This window comes from Ranitomeya imitator, chromosome 1, assembly GCF_032444005.1.
Source record: "Ranitomeya imitator isolate aRanImi1 chromosome 1, aRanImi1.pri, whole genome shotgun sequence".
In the NCBI taxonomy this organism is placed as follows: Eukaryota; Metazoa; Chordata; class Amphibia; order Anura; family Dendrobatidae; genus Ranitomeya; species Ranitomeya imitator.
Window position 1 is genome coordinate 947,194,823 of NC_091282.1, and position 23,093 is coordinate 947,217,915.

A 23,093-nucleotide genomic window follows, 5' to 3' on the forward strand; every position below is an offset into this window, starting at 1 on the left:
GAGGTGCTCAACATCAAGATATTTTATTGGTCTTTGATAAACTGAAATGTGTGTCCTGTTATGCTGCCCCCATACAAAACTTTTGTCCATATCCCCATCATTTGCTAGTTTGTTGGCTGTGGCCAGCAGCAACAGATGTTATCAGAGTCACTAATATGCAAGTATTTAAAAGGGAATCCGTCAGTAGGATCAGTACTCCAAAGTAGTAATGAGTGAACGTACTCAACACCCGAGCATGCTTGGATGACACCTTATCAGAGCATTTTGGGCGTGTTGCGGCTGCATGTTTTACAGCTGTTAGCCGCAAAATGTGCAGCCGCAGGGTCTCGAATATGTTATCCGAGTACGTTCGCTCATCACTACTCTTAAGCCATATGTGCATGTAGGTCATAGGAAGCTGAATAAAACGGATACCTCGATATCTGATCTTTTATTCTAGACAAATCCACATTTCTCTAATATGTAAATGAGCTATTCCAGGCTATGGCCCAGACACAAATCTGCCTCCAGAGATTCTGTTAAATAAGAGGGGAGTTACCAGTGTGAGACATGTAACTAACAGAACAGGAGAACTGAACTTTGTCTCATTACAAACATACTGTATTTGCTGCAGCTCTCACAGCTCTGCTATATAGGAACAATATTACAACCCTGTGAGATGGAACTTACAGATGTGTCAGTCAAATCACACACCTCTGCAGTGAGATCAGGAGAGCGACCATTACACATCACACCGGTAACTCGCCCCCTTTTATTTATAATAATCGCTGGAGGCAAATCCTAACCCAGGTCAGAGTCAGGCCCATAGCCTGGAAAATGGTAGTTACCTGCCGATAACGGTATTTCTCTGATCCCATGATGGCACCACGGAGAGAGGGGTCCGCCCCCAGGGACAGGAAACCTACAGATGAAAAAGGGCGTACCTCTCTCCCACATCAGTTGGATTACAGAGCCTTATACAGAACTTCAGCTGCAACTCAATATTTACACAAATTAAACTTAGCCAAATTTAACTTAACAGAGGCACCGTGACTAAAACTAATTACTGGTACATTACCAAGTGCACACCTGTGTGTGAAAAGGGAGGGAATATACGGGTGCCATCATGGGATCAGAGAAATACCGTTATCGGCAGGTAACTACCATTTTCTCTATCCCCATGATGGCACCACGGAGAGATTTGAATAGATAGCTCTTAGGGAGGGACCACTGCCTCTAGAACCCTTCGCCCAAAGGTAGTATCAGAGGAGGTCAAGTCTAAGCGGTAATGCTTGAAAAATGTAGACTGGGAAGACCAAGTGGCCGCTCTACATATCTGTTGTATCGAAGCGCCCGCTCTCTCCGCCCAGGATGATGCCACTGCTCTGGTCGAATGAGCCTTTATATTCTCCGGGATGGCTGTTCCGCAGGATGAGTAGGATAGGGCGATGGCATCTCTTATCCACCTTGCTAACGTGGCTTTCGATGCTTTTTTCCCCCTTCCGTGGACCCTGGAAGCAGACAAACAAAGCCCTATCCTTCCTGCACTCCCTAGTGGCTGACAGATATTGGATCAGGCATCTTTTTACGTCTAGGGTATGCAGTGTTCTTTCCCCCTCATTTTTAGGGTTGGGACAAAAGGAGGGCAAAGAAATTTCTTGCGTTCTATGAAACTGACGATATTTTAGGGAGGTAAGCCGGGTCAGTTTTAAGAATGAATGTCATCAAGTATCTGAATAAAGGGTAGACATGAGGATAACGCTTGTATATCGCTGACACGACGAGCCGAGGTTAGGGCCACTAGGAGTGTGGTTTTTAGGGATAAGATCTTTAAAGGAACTTCTGTCAGGGGCTCAAAGGGAGGTTTGGTTAGAGCGTTTAATACAAGGTTTAGATCCCATGGAGGCGAGTTGTGGAGGGGAATGGGTCTGGATCTAGATGAGGCTTTAATGAAACGCATGACCCATCGATTTTTGGCCAAGTCGTAATTATACAGTGCTCCTAAGGCTGCCACCTGGACCTTTAGAGTGCTTGTAGCTAAACCTCTTTCCAGACCTTTCTGTAAGAACTCAAGTATTTTCCCTATTGGGATCTCCCCGGACGGGTCTGCCCCTGATACCGACAAACTTTTTCCACACTTTCCCATATATTCTAGTGGTTACGGGTTTTCTACTCTGTAATAGAGTGGACACCAAGTTGGGAGAGAACCCTTTATCCTTCAGCAACCTCCTTTCAAAAGCCATGCTGTCATGTGTAAATTTTTTACATTGGGGTGAAATACTGGACCCTGGGACAGAAGTTTTGGAGAGTCTGGTAGAACCCAAGGACTCGATATGGACAGGTTTCTTAGCCAAGAAAACCATATTCTGCGGGGCCAAAATGGCGCTATTACTATCACTGTAGCTCTCTCCTCCCGAATTTTCCTCAACACTAAGGGGATGAGCGACATTGGAGGGAACGCATAGGCGAGACGATAGTTCCAAGGAATTGTTAGTGCGTCTAGAGCTACAGGGTTCCCCCGGGGATCTATTGAGCAGAATGTTTTCACTTTGTGGTTTTGGCTGTTCGCGAATAGGTCTATTTCTGGTAGACCCCAGAGATTCACGATTTGATCGAAGACCAACTGATTTAGCTCCCACGCTCCCTGCTTTAAGCATGTCCTGCTCAGGAAGTCTGCAGTCTGGTTTTCTGAGCCCTTTAAGTGGAGAGCTGTCAAGGACTTTAGACTGTGTTCCGCTATGTGGAAGATGGATTGGGTTACCTCCATCAGAGCTCGACACCTGGTGCCCCCTTGGTGGTTTAGATATGCGACCACTACTTGGTTGTCCGAGAAGACTTTTACATGATGCCCGTGAAGGAGATATAGAAAATGTGTTAGGGCCAGCTTTACCGCTAACAGTTCTTTCATGTTGGAAGAGTCTAGCTTTTGACTTCTGTTCCAATTCCCCTGTGCCACTTGATCGTCTATGTGTGCTCCCCAACCCCAGGGGCTTGCATCTGTCGTTAGAATTTTTTCTGTCGGTAGAGCCCAAGGAACCCCTTTGGTTAGATTCCCTGGGTCCGCCCACCATGCTAGGGAGTGTATTGTGTTTGGTGATAGACGAGCAGTTAAGTATAAATTCCCGTGCAGAGATATGCCTGAATCTAAAGTCTCCCATTGTAGATCCCGGGAATGACATTGTGCCCACTGTACGGCCAGGATACAGGCAGTCATGGAGCCCAACAGAGACATTGCTTTCCTCAGGGTAGTGACTGGGGATACCGTCAGCTGCAACACTGCCTGTGTCATTTTCTGAATCTTCTCCTGAGGAAGATAGCATGTTTGCGTGATCGAGTCTAGGACTATCCCTAAGTACATCTGTACCTGGGATGGCACCATCTTGGACTTGGCTATGTTTAGTAGCCACCCTAGACTCGACAGTGAAGTCATGACCTGATTCAACTGTTGTTCGCAATGTTGGAACGAGTTCCCTACTACAAGGAGGTCGTCCAGATAGGGAACTATTAGGATGTTCTGCTCCCGTATGTGGGCCATTACTTCTGCCATTATTTTCGTGAATACCCGAGGAGCAATAGCTATCTCGAAGGGGAGAGCCCGGAATTGGAAGTGTTTTACCTCCCCCTGGATATTCACTGCCAGTCTGAGATATTTTTGATAATCTCTGTGGATGGGCACATGGTAATATGCGTCTCGTAAATCTAGAACAGTCATGAAACACAAGGCAAAGTATTCTTACGCAAGATTTTATTGTCTCCATTTTGAAATGTTGTAACTCTAGGAAACTGTTTAATTTTTTTAGATTGATGATCGTTCTGTATGATCCGTCCGGCTTCTTGCGGAGGAAGAGGGGAGAATAGAAACCTGTGCCTCTTTCCTGGTATGGGACTTCTTGCAATACCCCTTTCTGGACTAGGTTCAGAATTTCCTTCTGGAGAGCTGACTGTTCGTGTGACTATTTTTGAGGCGTTATCCTGAAGAAGTTGCCGGGAGGGACACGAAATTTGAATTTGAGGCCTTCTCGTATAATGCCTAAGATCCAGGGGCTGTTTGAAATTCTTTCCCAGGCTGGAAGAAACTCGGCTAGTCTCCCTCCAACCTGGGGAATACCTTCATTGGGATTTTTTATTATCAGGAGGGGGGGTTTGTTGAACAAGAAGCCCCTATTTTTATTTCTTCTGTCTTCCCATCCATCCTTATTTCCTTTTGGGGGTCTTCTCCGCATAAACTTTCTGTTCCGAAAGGAACGTCTATATGACTGGTTAGGGAACCCGGGGAAAGATTTCTTTTTATCCCCCGCTTTGTCGAGGAGGTCATCTAATGTTGATCCAAACAGGAATTCCCCTTCGCAAGGTATTGAGCATAACTTGGTCTTCGTTTGCAAGTCTCCCGGCCAGCACTTTAGCCACAGGGCACGTCTTGCTGCGTTGGAAAAAGAGGCCGACCTGGCTGCTAATCTCACTGAGTCCACCGAAGCGTCCGCCAGAAAAGCTGCTGCCCCTTTCATCATGGACACTGACTTTTGTATTGTGTCTCTTGAGACTTTTCCCTTTAGCTGGGAATCCAAATGTTCAAGCCATACCATTCGAGCACGGGCTGTGCAAGTGGCTGCGATGGCTGGTTTTAGACCACCTCCTGCTGCTTCCCATGAGTGTTTTAAGAAAGTGTCTGCTTTTTTGTCCATCGGCTCTTTTAGAGTGCCCATGTCCTCGAAGGGCAGGGCAAATTTTTTGGAGGCCTTTGCTATGGCCACATCCAGTTTGGGTGCCTTGCTCCAGGATGAGCAGGCTGGGTCGTCGAACGGGTATTTTCTCTTGGGAGTCAAGAGAACTTTTTTATCCGTTTTTTTTCCATTCTTTCTTGATTAAAGAATGAATCTTCTTTCAATAAGTTCCTGGCAATTATTGTGTTGTGTCCAGATGTTCTGCTGCAGTTAGATAGGTCCTATGTTAGTATATTGTTAATGGGCCGATCCCCCTGGCCGGATAGGCGGACATACTGGCGGCCTGCCATGGGGGTCTGGCTCAAGTTCTGAACCTTTAAATTTATGGTATCGCGAATGTTATTAATGTTTTACAACTCTGTCAATAAGCGAGACACCTTGACCTTATTAGATATGCTATTAATATTACTATTATTCTGCTTTGCTTGAATATCATATGCATGTAGATTCTTGATCGTAGGACCTATCAAGTTCATGGGGAAGTGGGGGGGTCGGTGTTCTCCTCGGCTTCCTTTTTCCATTTGAGGTGCACGGTTCGGGGACGGGGGGGGGGGGGGAGGGGGGGAGCTCTCTCTTCCCCTTCTGGTTGCCTCCGCCATACTGATGCGAGACCAGACTTGGTGCGTCAATCTCAACGCACCTTTTCCTATGTTCTTCACATATTTCTACCTTTTTCCTACCCTGTCTTTCTTCCCTCTTTCCCATTGTTTTTCCCCTACCACACCTGGCTATCCCGTGTCCCGGCGGGTGGGGCGCACGATGTCGCGAGAAACTGTCAAAATTTTAGATTATGGATAAAATAAAACTCTGCTCCTTTAACGTAAAGGGGCTAAATATTCCAGAGAAAAGGAGGCGGATCCTGTTCGATAGTCATAAACAACGGGTCTCTGTGCTATTGCTCCAGGAGACTCACTTCAAAACTGGAGTGATACCGCATTGTGTCACGAAAAATTATCCCAAATGGTATCACAGCTCTAAACCGTATTCCAAATCAAAAGGTGTTTCAATAGCTTTCCACAAATCCTTCATGCCTGAAATTCTAGATTCTTTAATCGACAAAAATGGCAGATATATCTTCCTACTCATCTCATGGGCAACGTATAAACTTGTAATAGCCAATGTTTATTTTCCAAACCAAGGGCAACAGACTTTTGGAGCTGAATGCAAGAGGCGTCTTGGGGAGTTTGCTGGCTCCTCTCCTGTGATACTTGGAGGCGACTAACATTCCAATGGACCCTGCGGTGGACGTCTCTTCAGGTAGGTCCTCCTATTCTTCATCTTCTATCAACAAAATTAGATCCCAACTACGCAGCCTGAGACTAGTAGATGTCTGGAGAGTTCTAAATCCTACAGTCAGGGATTATAGCTTCTTCTCGAAAATCCATAACACATACAGCAGAATAGATTACTTCTTTATTTCACATAGGTTACTGGACTTACAGATGGAGGCGGACGTGGGGTCGATACTGTGGTCGGATCATGCACCTATTTACTTCTCTTTCACTTCATTCCGCCTTGGGATCGGGATTCTCCTGGCGTTTGAATGAAAATCTGCTCCTGGATCCATTATGTAAATCCGAGATTGAACAGACAATCGCGAATTTCGCGGCCGACCATGGTGGGGACACCACGTCTCCCACTATGAGATGGGAGGCTTTGAAATGTGTAGTGAGAGGCGTTCTCATTTCCCACGGCGCCCGGTTGAAAAAAGAGAGAGCGGCGGAAATAATTATCCTAACAGATCAAATCCACCAATTAGAAAATCAGCATAAACGAGATCTCGACGCCAGTACATTTGCTCGGCTTACTTCAGTTAGGCAGAAATTATTGACCATCAGATCAAAAGTCCAAGTGTCTCAGGGAGAGACTCAGAAGCCGCTTTTACCAACTCGGCAATAAAAGTGGTAAACTTTTAGCCAGAGCCCTTAACAAACACAGCCCTAATACCTACATTCCCTTTATCAAAAACAAAGAAGGGAATAAAGTGTTCAACACTAAAGATATCCTTTCCAACTTTAGTAGATATTACGAATCTCTGTACAATATAGCAGGACATTATAAAGATGCACCTCCACAATTTCTTCATAATAAAATTAAATCATACTTGCAGGAACACAAATTGCCCATATTGCCTGAAGGCGACCTAGCCGACCTCGAAAAGGAATTCTCTACAGAAGAGGTATCCGAAACCATTAGCGCCCTAAAACAAGGGAAAAGCCCGGGCCCGGATGGGTTCTCAGCGGGCTTCTATAAATCATTTACTACATCACTGTGCCCACTGTTTCTGGAGGCCTGCAATTTTGTCTCTTCGGGAGGTTCTTTCCCTGCTCAATCACTCGCCGCCCACATTACAGTGCTTCCCAAACCTGGTAAAGACCTTTCTACATGTAATAATTATCGGCCGATTTCTTTGATAAACGTTGATATTAAAATATACGCTAAAATGTTAGCAAATAGATTATGCCCCCTCTTACCTAAACTAATAAACCAGGACCAGGTAGGCTTCGTTCCAGGGCGAGAGGCGAGAGACAACACAATCAGAACTGTCTCTCTACTCGACAGAGCGAGCAGGGAGGGGGACCCCCTGTGTATCATGTCAATTGACGCTGAAAAAGCTTTTGACCGGGTTCACTGGGAATTTATCTTTCAAACCCTGGAAGAAATTGGCTTAAAAGAAAATATGATGCACAGAATTTCTGCTCTATATACCTCTCCTAGTGCCCAGGTCAAGGTCAACGGCAAACTTTCAGACGTGTTTCCGGTCAGGAATGGTACAAGGCAGGGGTGCCCGCTCTCTCCCCTCTTATATATACTAACAATGGAGCATTTGGCTGTGGCATTGAGAAATAACCCCTCAATCAAAGGGATAAAACTGCGTTCCGAAGAACATAAGATAGCACTTTTTGCAGACGATATTCTGCTATACATCACGTCCCCATCTACGAGCCTACCAAACATTATCTCGGAACTGCACAAATTCGGCCTCCTAAGTAATTTTAAAATGAACTCCCACAAATCCGAAATCTTAAACATCTCATTACAACTTCCCTTGGTCGAACAACTAAAGTCCACCTTTCCATTTAAATGGCGCTTTGACTCCATCACTTACTTAGGCGTTAAAATAACCAGCCAGATATCCAAATTGTTTGAGACCAATTTTACAACAGCCCTACAAAAGGTTAATCTAGATTTAGAAAAATGGCATAGGCTCCAGTTGTCTTGGCTAGGCAGGATCAACGCAGTAAAAATGGACCTCTTACCGCGCCTTTTATACCTTTTCCAAACAATACCTCTATACTTGCCAGCTTCCTTTTTTTCTCGCCTTAAACAAATAATCACCAGGTTTATATGGTCTCATAATCGGGCACGCATTTCCTACACGTTATTAAGCAGATCAAAACTGACAGGCGGTCTAGGCCTCCCGGATCTTGCGACCTATAGTTACGCCTCATTAGGAACATGTATACTAGACCTCTATCACAACATAAATAGTAAAAAATGGGTAAAGCTAGAGAATGATCTGAATGGCTGTGACTCAGATTATTCTCTGGTCCGGGGGTGGATCGGGAGCGGGCGCCCACCTACCCTTCCTTACACGAAACATATCGCTTCTCATTAAAAATAGAAACTCAGACCTCAAGATCACAACTCTCCCAGGACCTTTGATCCCAATCTACGACAACCCTGCCTTCCCTGCGGGGCTAAAAAGAGAGATGTATTTAAACAAGAGAAAAGATTCCAAACCCATTCTCCATGACTATCTAAATGAGACTAGGATGAAATCCCTCCAGGAATTATTTCCAGAGGAGGAAGCACCCTTTGCTGATTGGTTTTTTTATGAACAACTCAAAAGTTTCATTTACGCAATCTCTAAACAAACCAATATTGGCAGACCGCTAACTCCTTTTGAGACGCTTTGCACATCAACATGCCCTCCAGACCATACTGTCTCGCTGCTGTATAAAATCTTCCAGGGGGGGAAGGGCTCCACTGCAGGGATCACCAGCATTCTTCTCGAAATGGGAAGGTGATCTGGGAAAGCCTTTACTGCCTGAGGATAGAGAAAAAATTCTTCTCTTCACGTTTAGATCGTCATTATACGCGGTATCACAGGAGAGGAGCTACAAGATCTTGGCAAGATGGTATAGATGTCCCTCTATGGTACATGCCGTGTTCCCCACTACTCCTGACACTTGTTGGAGATGCTTAAAGGAGACTGGCTCTTATATGCACATTTGGTGGGATTGCCCCCCCATAAAAGCCTTATGGTTGGCTGTCTTTGAGCTTTATAACAAGATGTCTATCATTCAGATTCAACCTTCTCCATGCATAGCATTACTATCCCTATGTGATTTGTCGATTTCCCGATATAAAAAGAGCATCCTCAGACACTTCCTCACCGCGGTTAGGAACTTGATTCCACGCTTTTGGAAACAGGAAAAATTTCCCTCACGTGCGGAGTTTGTGGCGGAACTCAATGACATCTATAGGATGGAGCAGTTAATAAATCAATCTCTAGGCAATGTAAATAAAACCTATATCACATGGGCCCCCTGGATAGCTTTCAGGGAAACCCCTGACCTGGATCTCTGGATTTCTGAAGCCCGATGTAATACATGACTCGCTCTCGCTTATCATTAGATCATTCATCAGTTTACGTCCTGACAACTGGGACGGGATGATGGCCGCGCCTTTCCCCACCCTGCCCCATTACCCTACCCAATCCTCTCTTCTTCTTTCTACCCCTCTATCTCTTCTCTACTCTAATCTCTTTGTTTGTTTTCCACCCCTTCTTTAGTTTGAATATGCATTGCGATTACTGAATAGTCATAATGAGAATTAATATAGGTTATTATTCACTTCAATTGTTCTTTACTGTCAACATATTATAATATCAATCAGTAGTATTACTTTTTAGAATGTTAAGTGCAAGATACATGATGTTGCTGTAATGCATTTCTTGTCTAACGTGTAATTTTACCTGGTATTTTGCTGATATACTAGAGTGCATCGTTTACTTTTATTCTTCTTGCTTCACTCAAACATGATTTAAACAAAAAAGAATGAATCTTCTCATTTATCGGGAATACCCTCCTTTTCTTCTGTTCTAATCCGCTGAACATTATGTCCTGTGCTGTTCTTTTGGGACGTTCATCTACCAGACCCATGGTTGTTCTAATGGCCTTTACCAGTGCGTCTGTCTCTTCGATGGGAAAGCAACTGCGTCCCCCTTCTGACGATAGTGAAGAGGTCTCGGATGTTGCTGAATCATTAGAGTCAGATGTTTCACTTTCTGATTCGTTTATGCTGGGTTCAGGAGATTTATGACCTGATCTATGTCTTTCCTTCGGAATTTTAATGCCTTTGAGGGCACTCTCCACCTGATTTTTTGTTAATGTTTTCAGGTCTGATGCGAACGCCGGGGACTCCTCCTGAATGGTTTTTTCTATGCAAGACCCGCATAGCTTTTTTTCCCAGGAGGAAGGTAGTTCTTCCGAACATATCGCACAAACTTTGTGCTTTGATTTAGTTGTACACTTTCTTCCCTAGAAGAAAAAGTAATCTCGTATTACATTATTACTTTCGCGTAGATCACTCACCCCTTGTGAATGAGAGATACCGTCTCTGGCCTCGGGACTACATCCACTGGATTAGTCGCCGGTCGTGTAGATTTCCCAGAGACTTGGCTGCGTTGTGACCCTGAGCGACCACTGCTGCTGCGCTGCTGGGACGAAGCATTTCCCTTCCGCTGGTGCTGTGAACGCGGGTGCCGCTGCACCTGTAATTGCTCAGGTGACAGTTGTGCACACTCCTGTGCCTCTTGCTCCTCTCTACCACTCATAGTGGCTCCACTCTGCAGTTTTTTAACAAAGAGGGGATTTCCACGCTTACACCTTAGGGAACGCTGTTTTTGAATCTGCCGCCGGCAGAAGCGACCATCTGCGCAGGCGCACGCGTCACTTCCAGTTCGCGGCACAGGCGTCCTATAGGGAAGGTATTATTGGGGACGCCTGTGCGCGCGATTTCTCGTTCCGCCTGCCCCCGCACTTCCGGTTTGGGCGGCGGTGATCGGCGGTGCTGTGGGGCGCTTCCGCTCTAGCGCTCCTGTGCCCGCCATGAAAAGATAGCCACCGCTACCTCCATGTACCGACTAGCGGTACAGAGGCTGAATCGGTGACCGCCGTCACCTGCCTCCCCCCTTTTTTTTTTTTTTCTTCACTGCCTTCCCCTGGCACACTCACCCACAGGGCCCGCCGACCCCAGCGGTGGTGCTTCAGGGTCGGAATAAAAGGGGGGAGAAAACCCGCTGCAACCAGCCGTGACAGGGCGCCCCCTGTCAGGAACCGACCGGCCAGCTCCCTGGAATCCCACGAAGAATCCTTCAGGTACGTGCTGTAGGTTCCCCGTCAGGGACAGGAAACCAACTGATGTGGGAGAGAGGTACGCCCTTTTTCATCTGTAGGTTTCCTGTCCCTGGGGGCGGACCCCTCTCTCCGTGGTGCCATCATGGGGATAGAGAAAGGCTTATTTTCATATATGAAAAAGGTGGCTTTCTCTGGAATAAGATATCAAATTGCAGACATCACTTTATTCAGCTTCCTATGACCTACATGCCCATATAGGCGGCTTAAGAGGGTTGATCCTATGAACAGATTCCCTTTAAAAGCTCATCTCCAAGGTACAGTTCAGCATTTAGTTTTCCCTTTACTCTGGTCATGTTAACCAGTTTGGTGCCTGTATGAGGTGGTTCTGTCTGCATGGAAGGATGTAGTGTATGTTCTACCCAGTGTCTTCTCGTGGTAAGCGGCTTTAGGGTCCCCCATACAAACAATAAGATTCTTACTTTCTCCCTTTTTAATCCATTGCATCACTTGCTCAGGTATAGTGACAACCTCTTCAGTCAAGTCCGCAACATACACTGTATGCTGCAAAAAATCAGCAATGACAAGAAAATAGGTTTAGCTTAGCCATTCTGCAAGGAAAGTAAACTACAAAAACTTACAATAATTATGCCAGAATTTTTAGCTTTCATAAGATTTGGCAAAGTAAAAAGTGATTTTTAGTTTCCACTTACATTGAAATCTTCACGTACTTCCAAAGGTTTCTTTTTTCTGTTGTCACACAGAAGATCTGTGACAGATTCATTATAAATTTCCATATAGGAGACTCGCAATAAGAATTCTCTGTTTGGGATCTAAGAACAACAAATCAAGTCCTCATCAATTCATACGGTTAGGCTACGGTCACACGAAGAGATGATGTGGAGGTTACAACCAGATGTGCCAGAGAAAAGCTGTAATAGCAACGTTCAGCATTCCCTTCAGTTATGTCAGCTGCTCTTGTAGATTGCACGGAAGACAGGTTTTAAGGTCCTTGCTCAGCTTTCCAATCTCAACAGCTTCATAGGCATATGTGAAGCTGTCAAGATCCGGTCAGGAGGCCTGTGGCCAATCCAATCATTGGGGCCTGTACACAGACATTGAAGCCAACCTAGCACATGTGGCTTTAGCCACAAGCTGAAACCTGTAACAGATACATCTGTCTGGTAATAGTGTGGCGAGTAATGGTTCCAGGACATCTGCATGAATCTGTAATATAGCGTTATAATACATGAACACATAGGACAAGCCATTAGGATTGGTGTTGTGCACGCCACTCTTAATGAAGAGTACCTGGAGTAGGATTTAACCAATTCACTAAAGTTCCATCTTTATGGGAAACTTTTTTCTAATTTAAATGCATGTAATTGGGGGTTAAAAAATTTTTTTTGTTGCAATGGGTTGCATTAAGAAAATTAGCATTCTATAGCCTGTGTTACACGGTCTAAGGGTATGTGCACACGTCAGGATTACTTGCAGAAATTTTCCTGACAAAAAAAAAAAAAAAAAAAAAGGGACATTTCTGTTAGAAATCGGCATGAGTTTTTAACCGCTATTTTGATGCGTTTTTTCCCAAATGCATAGAATTGCGGGAAAAACGCAGAAAATCCACAAAAATAATGAACATGCTGATTTTTACCGCGATGCGTTTTTTTCACGGAAAAAAAACGCATCCATAGGCACAAAACATGCAGAGTGCATTCTAAATGATAGAATGCATAATGTATGCGTTTTTAATGAGTTTTTATAGCGCTTTTAGTGCGAAAAAACGTGAAAAAAAAACCTGAACGTGTGCACATGGCCTAAGGCTGGCTGCAGAAAGTTGTCAGGGAAGCTTCCCTCACATAGCACAGATGTCCTGTCCACACAATGGCTAGTGGTGGCGGAGCCCGCGACCAGACCAGTCCACCAGAAAGCCAGTTAAACTGACGATGGGTGCGGTGTTCACTTTTTTGTGAATATTCCCATTCAATTGCTGCATTTATTTTTGGATTATAGGAAATCGTTCCAAATAAAGACCTACCCTAAAAGGAAGAACCGCACTGTATATTCTGCATCTGCCCAAATGGGAGCCAAATTACTTAATCATGGGTCACGGCCAGGTGGTTCGGAGCTGCTGTGTGTGCGCGCCTTCTTATGAGTGCTATAAATATATCTTTTTCTGTGAATATTATAAAAGTTCTGGATTTTGCTGGGTATAGTGTGCTCTATGGGAGTATAGCTATATCTGTTGGAAGCCAACATGGACCGTATCTATTATACATTTAATATGGAACGGACAATTGCATCCACAAACGTTGGGTAACACCGAAGGCCTACATCAAAGACAGACTATGAGCCTGACTGGCCTCCATTCCATTTAGCTGGGCTTGTTGCTCTGGATCAGTGGGGGCCATGGAGGGTCAAACCCCCTATCAGAAACGTATCACCTATTCCATGGATAGAGGATAACTTTTAAACTTGAGAAAAGTACTTTAAGAGGGTTGACCACTTTATGTTTAATTTCACAAGTGTGGTGGAAATAGTATACAAGTGTTGATTTCTTCTTTTGTGAAGGATTTCCCCCTTATTAGTGCAGTCCTCTACAGTCTGCACGGTGCTCCTGGCAGTTATTGCACAGGGGAGACTTCTGTGTGCAAAGCAGGGGCTACTTCTGGATGTCGGTTCACAAACAACCCCATCAGTGACCATATTTAGGATGAAGTCCATGGAAAATACTACCAACAAGAAATAAGCACTGATCTGCTAATAACATCACCAAGTGGCATATAATTTGTTTGTTTTTTGAGTATATTTTTGAAAATAAACAGTGGCCAACCTCTTTAGGGTGTGGGCACATGTTAAGTGTTTGGTGCAGAAAAGAGGGATTTTTGGTACTTACCGTAAAATCTCTTTCTTGGAGCCTTCATTGGGGACACACAGATAACCGTGGGTGTATGCTGCTGCTAGGAGGCTGACACTATGCAGTAAAGGAAAAGGGTAGCTCCTCCCTGGCAGTATACACCCACGACAGGCACCAAGTACCTCAGTTGGTGTAAAGCAGTAGGAGAAGCGACAGAACTCAGAAACATATAAGTACCAACTCAACTAGGGCTTTTAGGCCCAAAACGGTACCAAAAGACAAGCAGGGAGGGTGCTGTGTCCCCCAATGAAGGCTCCAAGAAAGATTTTACAGTAAGTACCAAAAATCCCTCTCTATCGCCTCATTGGGGGACACAATCATGGGAAGTCCAAAAGCAGTCCCAGATAAGGGTGGGTAGAAAAGGACTAAGAAAAGGCTCCGGTCGGCCACTGCGCAACAGTCGCCTGCAGTACCTTCCTACCAAGACCTGCATCAGACGAGGCCTGGGTATGAACCCTATAGAACCTCGTAAAAGTGTGCAAGGATGACCAAGTTGCAGCCTTGCAGACTTGCAAGGCGGAAGCCTGGTGGCGAACAGCCCAAGAGGCACCGACAGCTCTGGTGGAGTGGGCCCGCACCCTTGGAGGTGGTAGTTTCTCACAAATGCGGTAGGCTTCAGTTATAGCTGAGCGAATCCAACAGGAGATCGTGGACTTTGACTCCTGAAGACCCTTTTGGCGGCCTTCAGAGATGACAATCGGATTGGCGAAAAGAGGCAGTTCTAGAAAGCTAGATCTGGATGGCTCTGACTACGTCCAGTTTGTGAAGAGACTTTTCCAGGGGATGAACCGGGAAAGGACAGAAATAGTGAAGGGTGATGTCCTCATTGATGTGGAAAGCGGACACCACCTTGGGAAGGAACAGGTCTAAGAACTACCTTGTCCTGGTGTAGGACGAGAAACGGAGGTCGGCAGGATAAAGCTGCCAACTCAGAGACTCTCCTGATTGATGTAATAGCAATCAGAAAAGCCACCTTCCAGGAAAGAAGGGAAAACGGAGTGTCCTGAAGAGGTTCGAAGGGGGCCGCCTGTAGAACACCCAGAACCAGGTTGAGATCCCAAGGTTCCAAACGGGGGCTAGAAGGGAGAAGTAAGGTGTGCAACTCCTTGGAGAAAGGTCCTCACCTGAGGGATGGAAGATAGGTCCCACTGAAAGAATGGACAGAGTGGAGACCTGGCCCTTCAGGGTACTGAGGGAGAGTCCCGACTCGAGACCCGCCTGAAGGAAACCAAGAAAATCCGGAAGGGGAAAAAAAGACAGTGGCGTTGTCTGACTGAATGCGGACGGGCGCGCCTGTAAGGAGAGACTGCCAGTGTAATAGAGCAAGGAAGATTGCACTGATTTCCAGAAGGTTGATGGGAAGAGCCTCCTGGGTGGACCAGCGAACCTGCACTGTGTCGTTGGAAGGCTGCTCCCCAACTGAGGAGACTCGTGTTGGTGGTGATGACTTGCCACCAAAGGGGGAGAAAGGACCTCCCCGTCAGGACAGAGGAGGACAGGGTGCACCAGGTTAGGGACTGCAGCACATGGAAAGGCAGACGAACTGGACGGTCGAGGGAAGTCGAGGACCTGTTCCAGATGGACAGAAGGAAGAGCTGGAGGGGGCGAGTATGGAACTGGGCGAAAGGCACGGCTTCCATGGAAGCAACCATCTTTCCCAGAACTCCCATACAGAATCGTAGGGGACGGGGGATGGATGTTTTAGAGACTGGACTGCCTTGCAGAGAACAGAAAACTTGTACTTCGGGAGAAATACCCGAGCCAAGTGTAAATTCCATGCCCAGGAATGTCAGATGCTGAGAGGGAGTCAGAGGACTTTTCTCGGTTGATGATCCAGCCGAGACGGGTCAGAGTGTCCATAGAAATTTAAAGACTCCGTGCAGTGTCTTGATGAGAAGATCCCTTGATCAGCAAATCGTTCAGGTAAGGGATAATGAGAATCCCCTGGAACGAAGAATGGCCATGACAGCCGCCATGACCTTGGTGAAAACCCTCGGGGCAGATGCCAGGCCAAAAGGGAGGGCCGTGAATTGGTAGTGATTGTCCTGAATTGCAAACCGAAGGAATCTCTGGTGCCTCAGACATATAGGGACATTTAGGTAAGCACCCTGAATGTCTACAGAGCAGAGAAATTCCCCCGGCTCCATGGCGGCTATCACTGACCGTAGGGATTCCATCCTGAAGTGGCGGAGACGAACGTGACGATTCAGCAATTTCAGGTCCAGAATAGGAAGGAGAGCGCAGTCTTTTTTCGGGACTACGAAGAGATTCGAGTAGAATCCGGAAAACTTTCGTTTGAAGGGACGGGAACAACTACACCCACGGCGACCAGAGAAGATACTGCTCGAAGAAAGCCGGGTAATTGGGAAGGCTGTCTTGGTGGAAAAGAAAGAAGAGATTTACTGGGAGGGAAGAAAACTCGATCTTGTAACCGGAGGTGATGATCTCCCTGACCCAGGCATCGCTGACCACTGACAACCAGGCGTCCTTGAAAGTAAGAAGTCTGCCTCCCACCCTGGAAAGGTTTTCAGGTGGGGGCAACCATCACTGAGAACGGTATCTGTTGGAATGGGACCCAGAGATCCTTGAAGGTTGGCTCTTAGGCCTTCTGCTGGGGGCTGGCTTGTAAGAGGGTTTCCGTCGTTCGCCCGAGGGGCGCTCCTGTTGCGATGAGGAATCAGAGGCTGCAAATGAGCAAAACGGCCAAAAGCCCCTTTCTGTTGAAAGAGCGTTTGGGCCTAGATTGAGGGAGAGGTGCTTTTGCCTTCGGTGGGGTCTGAAATTATCTGGTCTAGGCGAGATCCAAACAGCCTGGAACCCTGGAAGGCCAAGTTGGTAAGGGAATTTTTGGAAGTTGTATCTGCGCTCCACGTCTTCAGCCAAAGGATGCTGCGAATAGCCACGATGCTGCTACTTGCTCTTCCCACACAAGCTGCTGCATCCAGGGAGGAAGTTAGAAGGTATTTGCCAGTGTGGTTAATCTGGTCTGCAAGTTCAGCTAGGTCGTAATGGAGAAGCCGAAGCTAAAATGCCCTGGCGAAGAATCTTTGCCCAGAGATGGCCTTTGCCACCTAAGTGGAGGCGAAACTGGGGCAGAGGGAAGCGCCCGTTGCCTAAAAGGCTGATTTGGCTAGTGCCTCAATCTGTCTGTCCATCGCGTCCTTGAGAGACGCACTATCCGGTAAGGACAGAACCGTCTCGGAAGACAGACAAGAAACCGGCAGGTCCACTTCGGGGGACTCTGCCCACCTGGAAAGAAGATCGGCACTAAAAGGGTACAGAACGTCCAGATGTTTTCTGCATGTAAAATGCTTTTTGGGATGCTCCCAGTGCTTAGACAGGGTAGACTCAAACTCCTCGTGGTAGGGAAAAGAGCGAGAGTGCCGTTTTACTCACTTAAAGGAAACGGAAGGATCCTGGGAAGGAGCCTCGTCCCGCTTAAGTCTGAGGGTTTGAGAGATAGCCGAGATAAGACTATCAACGATTGCCTGCATACTAGAAGTCTGGTCTGAATCAGAGTCAGACCCGGACTGGGAATCCAAGGTCCACCTCCGAAGAGGGGAATTGGGAAGAGTTGAGCAGCTTTGGTGGTGCAGAGGGACCCGGAGAGGTGGATGAAGAGCCAGACGAGTCCCCTTCCTAGAACGGCTGGCTGGTCTGTCTCTTTGAGGGTCGATATCAGGTGCTTGCAAAATCGCTATGAGGGACGTTTGGAGCACTGGTGGCTGCAGACAGCTGTGGAAATCGTACAAGCGCCAGGACCAGAGACTGCGATATCTTAGTCAGGTCACTGACCGACTGGGACATAGCAACGGCCCACTCTGGGGGAGGGGGAGTGCACTCCTCCCAAGAGTCGGAGGCTTCCTGCGGAGCAGACATGGCAGGAGGACTGGCAGAAAGGCGATAATTGGCCAGCTGACCACTTTCTTGCTGCGAGCGCAAGCGTAATGTATTATAGTGGGCTTGGAAAGAGAAGCCCCTGCAGAGCTGGACATATGTAGAGTCTGATACGCTTATGCCAGAGAGGGCTAGAGGATATACTGGCAGAGAGGAGCTAGCCTGAAGATAGGGCCTACCGGATCCAGCGATAGCGGCAGAGAGTAGCTGTGTCCCCAGGGCGAAGAATCCGTCCGCGGCAGAGCGGCACACGAGGAGCTGTGCTGTTTCCAAGATAGAGGAACGCAGAGCCGGCCGTGAGAAGGGAGGCGTGGCATATTCGAAAAGGCAAAGCGATAGGACGACTGAAAAGGAGCGTGTCCCTGCAAGGCGATAGGACCAGCGGCCAGAGATAGACAACGCTGGAAGGACACATGCAGGGAGGGGGTGTGGCCAGCCCAGCTGCACGAAAGTGAAAGTGCGGGGAAGCGCGCCTGCCAGGGAAAGGTATGGCGCGACCGCACTTAGCAATGGAGCGGCACTGAGCGATTGAGTCGGGAGATTTGAAATAGTGTGACTCTTCTGTACCTGACTGTCCGTAGTATGCTAGGCTCGTCCAGGGCCCCCCCGAGAGTGGGAGGGTCGCTGGATAAACGAAACCTTCGTCCCACACAGACTCCAGAACGGTGTAGAAGACTGCATCAACCCCCTAGGAGAGGGGTGAGGAGGGACATGGCGAGGACTGGCCAAAAAAAAAACCAACCCTGGAGCACCTGTGAGGGTGACAGGGGATCTAGTCCTGCCAGCAGTCCTGAGAGACAGAGTGGGTGACACCACACTGGTCGCTCAGCCGCCTATCAGGAGGAAGGCAGAATGAAATGAACCACAAAGTTCGGTAATCCAGCTCCAGGAAAAAGGGAAAATTCTGATGTATTAAAATCCAATAAACTTTATTGAAACATCCATAAAATAGTCGGCTAGGCATAGGATCACATATCAGGCTGATATGTGATCCTATGCCTAGCCACCTATTGGGATCGACTATTTTATGGATTTGTTTCAATAAAGTTTATTGGATTTTAATACATCAGAATTTTCCCTTTTTCCTGGAGCTGGATTACCGAACTCTTTGTGCTTCTACCACGTCCTGGGCTGGACGTTTTCCCTGCTCGGATGTCTGTATCGCTTGTGGATCCCTGTTGGGTGAGCTGAAAAAATGTTTTTCTTTTTTTGCAGAATGAAATGAACACCCTGTTTCCCAGAAGCTTTAATATCTGAAAAACAAAAGAAATAAAAACACAACAAACCTGTAGAAAGAAAGGTTAGCTGTGGATCTGGGGAGATCCAGGTCCGCCTCCTACAGACACTAAGCACTAACTGAGGTACTTGGTGCCTGTCGGTGGGTGTACACTGCCAGGGAGCAGCTACCCTTTTCCTTTTCTGCATAGTGTCCGCCTCCTAGCAGAAGCATACACCCACGGTTATCTGTGTCCCCCAATGAGGCGATAAAGAAATTCTGCATCTCTTGGCAGGAAAAATGCTGCATAAAGTGGGGGCCTTTTAGATGCAGATTTTTTTCTTCTCATTAGGAGGAGTGAAATCTTCCGCAAAAACACTGAAAATTTAAATCTGCAAGGAAAAAAAATAACGCAAGTGATGCAACGAGCGGCCAATAAACTTACCTCCTGAATGATTTTAAAAACCTCTCCAACAGCTTGAGGGATTATTCCCAAGTTATTTGGTGCACCCATCATGGTGTATGTTTTTCCCGAAGAGGTTTGTCCATAGGCAAAAATAGTGCCTAATAGAAAAACAAACAGCATTATCACCAACTCAACACCTCCTGTAATCACGCTGGATCAGAGGCAGAAGCTACTCACCATTGTAACCATGTAAAGCCGAACGGATAATGGGAACCGCTACTTCCTGATAAACCTGAGCTGTTGTTTCATGAGAATGAAAGACACGATCTGAAGAATGAAATAGAAGACTTTACACGTCTTTTTTTTTTAATAAGCCAAGATAATGACATTAGGGCATTAGGGCCATGTATTGTAAATTAAGCAGGCAATAAATAGGATTATTGTACCCTCCTGATAAGGCTCTATAGAACGGCCCTCAGGACAAGTGCAAACAAGGGCCCCCGATTCATCAAAAAGGCCCCACCAGAAGACAAATGTAAAAAAGTTGTGTGACTTTTCAAAACTTAAGGTACCTTCACACATAACGATATTGTTAACGATATCGTTGCTATTTGTGACGTAGCAACGATATCGTTAATGAAATCGTTATGTGTGACAGCGACCAACGATCAGGCCCCTGCTGGGAGATCGTTGGTCGCTGAATAAAGTCCAGAACTTTATTTCGTCGCTGGACTCCTGCTGACATCGCTGGATCGGCGTGTGTGACACCGATCCAGCGATGTCTTCACTGGTAACCAGGGTAAACATCGGGTAACTAAGCGCAGGGCCGCACTTAGTAACCCGATGTTTACCCTGGTTACCATGCTAAAAGTAAAAAAAAAAAACACTACATGCTTACCTACAGCCGTCTGTCCTCCAGTGCTGTGCTCTGCACTCCTCCTGTACTGGCTGTGAGCCGGAAAGCAGAGCGGTGATGTCACCGCTCTGCTTTCCGGCTCACAGCCAGTACAGGAGGAGTGCAGAGAAGCAGAGCGCAGCGCTGGAGGACAGACGGCTGTAGGTAAGTATCTAGTGTTTGTTTTTTTTTACTTTTAGCATGGTAACCAGGGTAAACATCGGGTTACTAAGCGCGGCCCTGCGCTTAGTTACCCGATGATTACCCTGGTTACCGGCATCGTTGGTCGCTGGAGAGCGGTCTGTGTGACAGCTCTCCAGCGACCAAACAGCGACGCTGCAGCGATCCGGATCGTTGTCGGTATCGCTGCAGCGTCGCTTAATGTGAAGGGGCCTTTAGGTGCAACTAGGAGCTGCACAAAAATCTGGCAACTTTTGGCATTTCAACGTCAGTTTGTCATTCTGGCTGTGCCAGGGCAGGACGCCACAGCTCGTCTAATTCGCGATGTGTGGCAGCACTCCCTACACCCGAAATCTCACTGAGATTTCTGCAAAGCCCAGGAAATGAGCTGAAGGATAAGTTGACATATGTGCATGTGTAAGAGCACGCTCACACCACAACAATTCCACAGACAAAACCCAAGAGAGGGAAGAAGACAAAAAAAAAAAAAAAAACACAGTGGGCACATACCCTATAGTAAGTAAATAACATTGGGTACTTTGTTAACAGTTTTACTTAAAAAGCATAAAAGCCTTCCCGCAGCAACATAGCGTACCACGTTGCGATGGTCCTATGCTGTCCCTAGTATAAAACGTTACCTTTGTCAGCTAACCGCAATGTGAATAAGCTCAGAGCAGGATAGAGGCCTAGCTGTCTAGCAATCTGTCCATGGGAAGCTATATAGATGAAATGCACAGCTCAGAAAGGAAAGGGTGAGGAAGGGGGGGTGTATGGTATGGCATGGCATGGCATGGGTGTCACAGCAGTTTGTAAAAAAAAAAAAACAAACAAAAAAAAAAAAAACAAACAAACACTACAGCAAAACCAAAGTATTGAGCCAGAGCACAAGTTAGCATACATGCATGTGCAAGAGCATGCTCACACCACGGCCATTCCACAGGCAAAACCCTATAGAGAAATTACATGTAAATAACATAAGGGACTTTGTTAACACTATTTTGCTCAAAGAGTGTAAGGTTTTAATACTAGAGACAGGAAAGGATGTCCTGATTGGGTACACCTTGTGGTGGGACAGTTAAGCTTGTTTGATCAAAACAGTTTTATTTACACTATGAGGTTATGCTCATTTTGCTTTTTCTAGGTTTTGAATGAAAAATTTGAATGAATCTATGCATTTCTATGTAAAGACGATTTGCTGTTCATATCTTCAGTCATGTGTCTTAGGCCTCTTTCACACTTCCATTTTTTGTAGTCCCGTCGAGATACGTTTTTTGAGAAAACAGAATCCTGCACTTGTATTAGCGACGTATCGCGACGGATGACCACACGTTTCGTCCGTCGTGCAAACGGACCCAAGCAAAATGTGCACATCACTCACTTGCACATAGCACTTTTTAGTAAGTCATAACGTGACTTTTTTTTTTAAGTTAAATAAAAAAGTTATTTTTACCCATTTGCCATTTCCGTCTTATTACTGGGTTGAATTACCTAGCTAAACAAGTAGTGGATCTTAAGTGGCAAAGTTAGGGGTCTCCTCTGCCATTGTCTGTTCTACGCAGGATTGAAATAGCCTTTTCCGATAGGAGCTGGGCAATAAGAATTAGAAAGAGCACACTCCTTAGGGTATGTGTCCACGTTCAGGATTGCATCAGGATTTGGTCAGGATTTTACGTCAGTATTTGTAAGCCAAAACCAGGAGTGGGTGATAAATACAGGAGTGGTGCTTATGTTTCTATTATACTTTTCCTCTAATTGTTCCACTCCTGGTTTTGGCTTACAAATACAGGTCCTTCTCAAAAAATTAGCATATAGTGTTAAATTTCATTATTTACCATAATGTAATGATTACAATTAAACTTTCATATATTATAGATTCATTATCCACCAACTGAAATTTGTCAGGTCTTTTATTGTTTTAATACTGATGATTTTGGCATACAACTCCTGATAACCCAAAAAACCTGTCTCAATAAATTAGCATATTTCACCCATCCAATCAAATAAAAGTGTTTTTTAATAACAAACAAAAAAAACAACAAATAATAATGTTCAGTTATGCACTCAATACTTGGTCGGGAATCCTTTGGCAGAAATGACTGCTTCAATGCGGCGTGGCATGGAGGCAATCAGCCTGTGACACTGCTGAGATGTTATGGAGGCCCAGGATGCTTCAATAGCGGCCTTAAGCTCATCCAGAGTGTTGGGTCTTGCGTCTCTCAACTTTCTCTTCACAATATCCCACAGATTCTCTATGGGGTTCAGGTCAGGAGAGTTGGCAGGCCAATTGAGCACAGTAATACCATGGTCAGTAAACCATTTACCAGTGGTTTTGGCACTGTGAGCAGGTGCCAGGTCGTGCTGAAAAATGAAATCTTCATCTCCATAAAGCATTTCAGCCAATGGAAGCATGAAGTGCTCCAAAATCTCCTGATAGCTAGCTGCATTGACCCTGCCCTTGATGAAACACAGTGGACCAACACCAGCAGCTGACATGGCACCCCACACCATCACTGACTG

The 23,093-nt window shown here is 46.1% G+C and overlaps 1 protein-coding gene across 2 annotated transcripts in view; it reads right to left on the reverse strand.

Moving 5' to 3' along the window:
* Positions 1 to 23,093, reverse strand: part of CENPE (centromere protein E) — a 206,619-nt gene that overhangs the window by 163,464 nt on the left and 20,062 nt on the right. For both annotated transcript variants that reach the window (XM_069743668.1, XM_069743664.1), the window contains exons 3-6: positions 19,739 to 19,828; positions 19,541 to 19,659; positions 11,776 to 11,895; positions 11,545 to 11,626 (exon numbers count right to left, since the gene is read on the reverse strand). In XM_069743668.1, coding sequence (XP_069599769.1) covers positions 11,545 to 11,626; positions 11,776 to 11,895; positions 19,541 to 19,659; positions 19,739 to 19,828 — 411 coding nt within the window. The remainder of the gene's footprint in view (positions 1 to 11,544; positions 11,627 to 11,775; positions 11,896 to 19,540; positions 19,660 to 19,738; positions 19,829 to 23,093) is intronic.